The 6122-nt window shown below is 39.0% G+C and overlaps 1 protein-coding gene across 1 annotated transcript; it reads left to right on the top strand.

Annotated features, from left to right (window-relative positions):
• The first annotated feature begins 419 nt into the window (after positions 1-419).
• On the top strand, positions 420-4794 carry CHRNA9 (cholinergic receptor nicotinic alpha 9 subunit). The gene is made up of 5 exons (XM_053454997.1): positions 420-492; positions 1286-1431; positions 2091-2245; positions 3526-4058; positions 4211-4794. Exons 1-5 carry the CDS (start codon positions 420-422, stop codon positions 4792-4794), a joined length of 1491 nt encoding a protein of 496 aa, XP_053310972.1.
• The last annotated feature ends 1328 nt before the right edge of the window (positions 4795-6122 follow it).

Here is a 6122-nt window from a genome sequence, read left to right on the forward strand (position 1 = left end):
CATCTTTATTTTAAGGTACCAGTCAGTAAATGTATTCATTTTTTTTGTTTAATTAAGAATTCAAAGCAAAACATGTCATCCTTTCTATGATACAAGGTCTCACACAGCAGTTTGAAACATTAGAACATGGTTGCATGCAGAGCTCTCACTGAACCGTGACTTTGTCAGATCCCTTTTGTAGGCCGGTTGCTCTTTACCGTATCGGATCCTCTCAGGTTACAGAACATTGGATGCGTCTCTCTGTTATTACCGTTCCATCTCAATTCCTGGAAGGACTAATGCGTCGTTAGCGTTAATCGGTTTGACAGCCTCGTCAGTGCTTTGGATTTATCAACCTTTAGCTCTCATCAAGTCCCAGGATAAACATGCGCTTATATACTCACGTTTGTGCATAAGTTCACTTTTTTGCAGATCTTGGCATGAAAATGAAGTCATTTTCAGCATTTATGTACAGTGCCCTTTGGCTTATTATATCCCATCTGGAGTTGAAAGGTGAGATCTAGAGTCAGATAACTTGTCAGTAGGATTGATCTACGATTCACTAAATGTCAATATCTAATTCTACGGAATAGCTGACAGAATAGAATGCATTAATGTATTTACAAAGTTATTGACTTGTGTGAATGAAGGATTAACCTACTATGTGAGATATGCTTGAATGACAAGGCTTTAGCAATAGCTTTTAGTACTCAGCAGTATACAGGACAGAATATGTGTACTTAACCGTAGTGTTTCAAGCTCAGAACTAAAGAGTGTATAAGAAAAGTAGTCTTTGTCGGTGAATAACTACAAACACCACGTAGTTTTGATAAATGCAACATACAAAAGGATTGTTAAGCTTTTGGAATTATTCGTTGAAAAAGGTTTCAATTGCAAAAGATTCTCGATTACCTATGTAGGCATATCAGCATGAGACAGTCTTTAGAAATATCCATGTTTTATCCTGAATTTTAAAATGGGTCCTTGCTTTGTATCACAAGGTTGAAGATCTCTTTTAAGTTAAATATGATCAGACTAAGTGATGCATTTACTTATGACTGCCTTAATAAATCATACAGAAGGCTGTTCGCGAATACGCCAGGTTCTGCATCCTACTGGATAAGTATAATTATCTTAAATAACCCGTCCGGTTCTGAATTGTTGGCGGTTAGGAGCTTGGGGTTAATATAACAGGAGAAACTGAAGAGCAGTAGAATCTGCACCTTTTGTTTACGCTCTGCTAAGGAATATTTTAAAGTATTTTTATCAGTGGCAACTCTTTTGAATCCTTTTTCTGTATTCGAAGGTGTTGAATCAGCAAAAGGGAAATATGCCCAAAAGTTATTCAGGGAATTGTTTGAGGACTATTCTAATGCTTTGAGACCCGTGGAAGATACTGATAAAGCACTTAACGTTACCCTTCAGATTACTCTCTCTCAAATCAAAGATGTGGTAAGTAGGAAAAACCAATGCCCTTATTAAATGGGAGCAGAAAGGAACACACTACAAGAAAGAACAGGAGGACAACTTATTTTGGCCAAAAAGAAATTTGTCTGCACAGACTACCAAGCATCTGCTGTCTTGTCCAACATGTACTCATCGAAATGGACTGAATAAACAGCACATAGAACAAGCCCAGGTCATTAACAATAAAATTAGACACCCCTTGCAGCCCCATAACCCCACCCCCCAACAGTCCCATTTTCAGGACTGTCCAGCTGTTTTGGGTAGCTGCCCAGATGTCCCAGTGGGCAGCATAGGCCAGTTGACCTGCCCTACAAGGTGGCTGTTTGGGTAAGGTGGGGAGGTGGTCACATTTCCCACCTCATCCATTTCAAGAACTATCCCTTGTTTCGATTCGGACACCCGAAAACCCAGAGAGTAGGCCAGAGACCTTTTATTTAGTTGTAATGTAGGACAACGTGCCACAATAAACTTAACACTGTCCTGTTAAAATATCAGAAAGTACTTCTTATATTATTCTTTACCAGTCATGCATGTTTGTAGCCCCTATCTAATCAGCCAAAGGGCTGCATACCTAACTTTTCATTAACAAGAAGAATGGGCGTATTTCCAGTCATTAATATGTCATACATGTACATTTTCTCTAGGATGAAAGAAACCAAATTCTGACTGCGTACTTATGGGTACGACTGAGCTGGTATGATGCATACCTCAAGTGGGACAGAGATGAATATGATGGTTTGGACTCAATCCGTATTCCTAGCAACATGGTGTGGAGACCCGACATTGTGCTGTATAACAAGTAGGTGATATCGCCAAAGGTAGAACAAAATACAAGTTCAAAGGCTGGGTTCAAAAACAATAGTTGTTTGCTATAATGAAGAATTATCTCCTTTATAATCTCATAATATAGTCACACTGCAGTTTTACCTCCGCAGAATCCCTTTTTTTCCAGGGCAGCGAATGTGTATATGTGTGTTTATGGGCAGGTGTGTGTAAGGACAGTGTATGTGTGTATGTGTATATGTGTGCTTATGGGCAGGTGTGTGTAAGGGCAGTGTATGTATATATGCGTGTTTATGGGCAGGTGTGTGAAAGGGCAGTGTATGTATATATGTGTGTTTATGGGCAGGTGTGTGTAAGGGCCATAAAAAATAGCCGGGGGGGACACAATATTTCATTCTTGCGTCAGGCGGAAAAGGAGCTAGCTACAGCTCTGCTTTCAGGTTCCTATCTTTGGAGTTGAATGTAGGCGCTATGAGCAAGTGTGTGCTGAGACATATTAGAATATTGTGCTAAAGTAATCTAGCATTGAGAAAATCACCAAACCAAAAGATTGTCATTGGTAACAAGAAAGATCATTATTATTAGTATTAACCTTTATTTGTTAAGAGATAACTAATCTATGGAGGGTACAATCGACCTTCTAACACTTTTCTACATACCTCCTAGCCAGAAATGTGTTCCATTGCTTCTGCACATATATGTCTCAATACAGGCCAGTTTATTAGTCAATTGGCCATCCTCAATTCTTTAGAGTTGACAAATATATGTGGAAGATTTTGACCGGCTGCACAGAACCCTGACCTCAACCCTATCGAACACCTTTGGGATGCATTGGAATGGCAATTGTGGGCTAGGCCTTCTCATCCAATATTAGTGGCTGACCTCACACTTTTTTGGGTGAACGGGCAAAAATTTCTAAATCGTGTGGAAAGCCTTCCCATAAAAGTTGGGTCTATTATGTGTCCAACAAGCTGATATAGGTATAATGGTAAGGTGTCCATATACTTTTGGTCATACAGTGTATAAATAAATTATAATTGCCTGAAAATAAACAACATGCAGCTCATGAATGAGAAACGTATTAGGTAGGAAATTCACAAGGTATGTATTTTAGACAAATACATGTTTTTGACACATAAAGATACTTTTTGATGTCCACCCACAGTGGATGAGCAATTGCTGTAATAATCACAATTTTCTATCATTTTGATTGCTTTCATATGCTTTATGGTGAATTGAAACATACTTTGTAAATAAGCTTTACTGTTGTGTTTTTTTTTCCTTCTCCGTTTCTAGGGCAGATGATGAATTCTCTGAGCCAGTAAATACAAATGTTGTCCTACGTTATGATGGTAAAATCACATGGGACTCACCAGCGATCACAAAGAGTTCTTGTGTCGTAGATGTGTCCTATTTCCCCTTCGACGATCAGCAATGCAACCTGACATTTGGTTCCTGGACCTACAATGGCAACCAAGTGGACATTATAAATGCTTTGGACACAGGGGACCTGTCTGATTTTGTGGAAAATGTAGAATGGGAAATGCAAGGCATGCCAGCAGTAAAGAACGTCATTACTTATGGCTGCTGCTCTGAGCCTTATCCAGATGTCACTTTCACATTGATTTTGAAGAGGAGATCTTCCTTCTACATATTCAACCTGCTAATTCCATGTTTGATGATATCCTTTCTGGCTCCTCTAGGATTCTATCTCCCAGCAGATTCAGGTGAAAAGGTGTCCCTGGGTGTAACCGTTCTCCTGGCCTTAACTGTATTCCAGTTAATGGTTGCAGAAAGCATGCCTCCTTCTGAGAGTGTGCCACTGATAGGTAAGAGAAGTATCTATTGAGCAGGCATTTCTTTTGCATGTTAGATATTCAATAACAAGTTCCTATTGTTTTCAATTTGGTTTAAACAATCCATATTGATCTAGTAGAGTAATGGTTATCTGAATACCCATTGTTCTATTCATTTTTTTTAGGTAAATATTACATAGCGACCATGACAATGATAACAGCCTCCACCGCACTAACAATAATTATCATGAACATTCACCTCTGTGGAGCGGAAGCCAAGCCTATTCCTCGATGGGCTAGGGTTGTGATTCTGAACTACATGTCAAAGATATTTTTTGTTTATGATGTGGGTGAGAACTGTACCAGCTCTCAGAATGATTCCGACACCAAATCAAATGACAGCGTCCATTCCTATGATGACTATGACAAAGAGCAAGACTTCTACGAGACCTTCAACTGTCCTCTCTCAGAAACTGAAAATTTTGTCTGTGACTTTGACATTCATAAAAAGCTCAATAACCAAGTGGCTGGAAATTTTGGTCTACAGTGTGAAATTCCAGAGCGTCCACACTGTCTCCACTGCGTACACTATAAAGTCCTGCTCAGCAACATTGAATACATCACCAATTGGTACAGGGAGCAGAAAGCAATAAGTGCTAAAGGAATTGAGTGGAAAAAGGTTGCAAAAGTGATGGATAGGTTCTTCATGTGGGTCTTTTTCAGCATGGTGTTCTTTATGAGCATTTTAATTATTGGAAAGGCCGTGTGAGCATCTTTCTCCACAATTTCATGCATCATTATGCTTCCATATCTTGATGTTTGCATTCGATACCTGTATATGTCTATAACTGACAAAATTTTGCTTTTAGTTTGTGCTTTTTGTTATTGTCAATCTGTGTTTTGTGGAGATATTTAGTTTCAACTTTCATGACATGGAAAATGAGATATTAGAGCCAGACTAACCATATCAAATATATTTCCTGTCCATAAGTTCTATCCCTTGTTCTTAACTCAGGAATGGTTCTGGCAGTTTTTATAATCATCAGCAGAAAGTAATTTAGCAATGAGAGAGAAAATTTAATAGATTGAAAAAGTTAGGTAAATCCTACAAACGGGTTGGGATTGCTTCTTTTCTTTAGTCCTTCTATGTGTTTACGGAATAATGATTTATTTTTAAAAAATACACTGGGATATAGTTGTTTGCAGAAATGTAGCTTGAGTGCTGCCCAAATCCTGACCCAAAGACACAAGGCTCACCTCTGTAGCCAATGTACCCATGCCTGGATATAATATCATCTCATCGCACTCTACCTAGATGTGTAGCACCTGGCGTCTGTGGAGCAGCAGTGCTCTAGGGAACCTCATTGCCATTTCTGGGAACTCTGGGTTTATTTTTGTTGGGTCAGGGGAACAGGGTTTGTTACCACCACTCCATGCCTACTTCTCTCCCGCTAAAGGCTGGCTGCCTTTATGAAGCCCGTCCATGCAGAAGAGGGAGAATTCTGGATCGCTTACCCTGGGAAGTTCCCAGATATGCTGATTGCCTAATAGAATGATCTACTCCGTTATTGTGGCAGAAAAGCTGCTACCCTACGCCTAGTACAAAATACACTGCTGCTTGTGGCCCACCTCCAAAGTTTTTATTTTCACCTCTTCCATAATATGTTTGTGTAAATCCAAGATATTAAGTGATGTACTACGTGTTATGTTTTATGCTCTGCAGAACATGGTGGAGCTAGTGTACATAAATAAAAAATAGAGTATTTATTTTTATCAGCAAACAGCATTTTCATTTTTATTGACAAAGTACAGAAAACATAGTAGATAAATAAGTTTCAACCAGAAAAATGGTACCAGTGTGTGTGTAAATCTGTGTTACTTATATTCCATGATTTCAGTCTCAGCCACTGGACATAATCCTGGTCAGTCGTTTCTGAGGATCTTTGTTCTCCATGTAACCTAATATAATAACAATGTGTGCTAACACCACACGCCAGGAGGGAAGCTCAGATTATACAATGAACGCCGAGTGATAAATATTTTAAGTGATAATTAGGACAGTAAGACAATATTGTGATTAATAAATAAGGGAAATGG

This window comes from Spea bombifrons, chromosome 1 (genome assembly GCF_027358695.1).
Source record: "Spea bombifrons isolate aSpeBom1 chromosome 1, aSpeBom1.2.pri, whole genome shotgun sequence".
NCBI classification, from domain to species: domain Eukaryota; kingdom Metazoa; phylum Chordata; class Amphibia; order Anura; family Pelobatidae; genus Spea; species Spea bombifrons.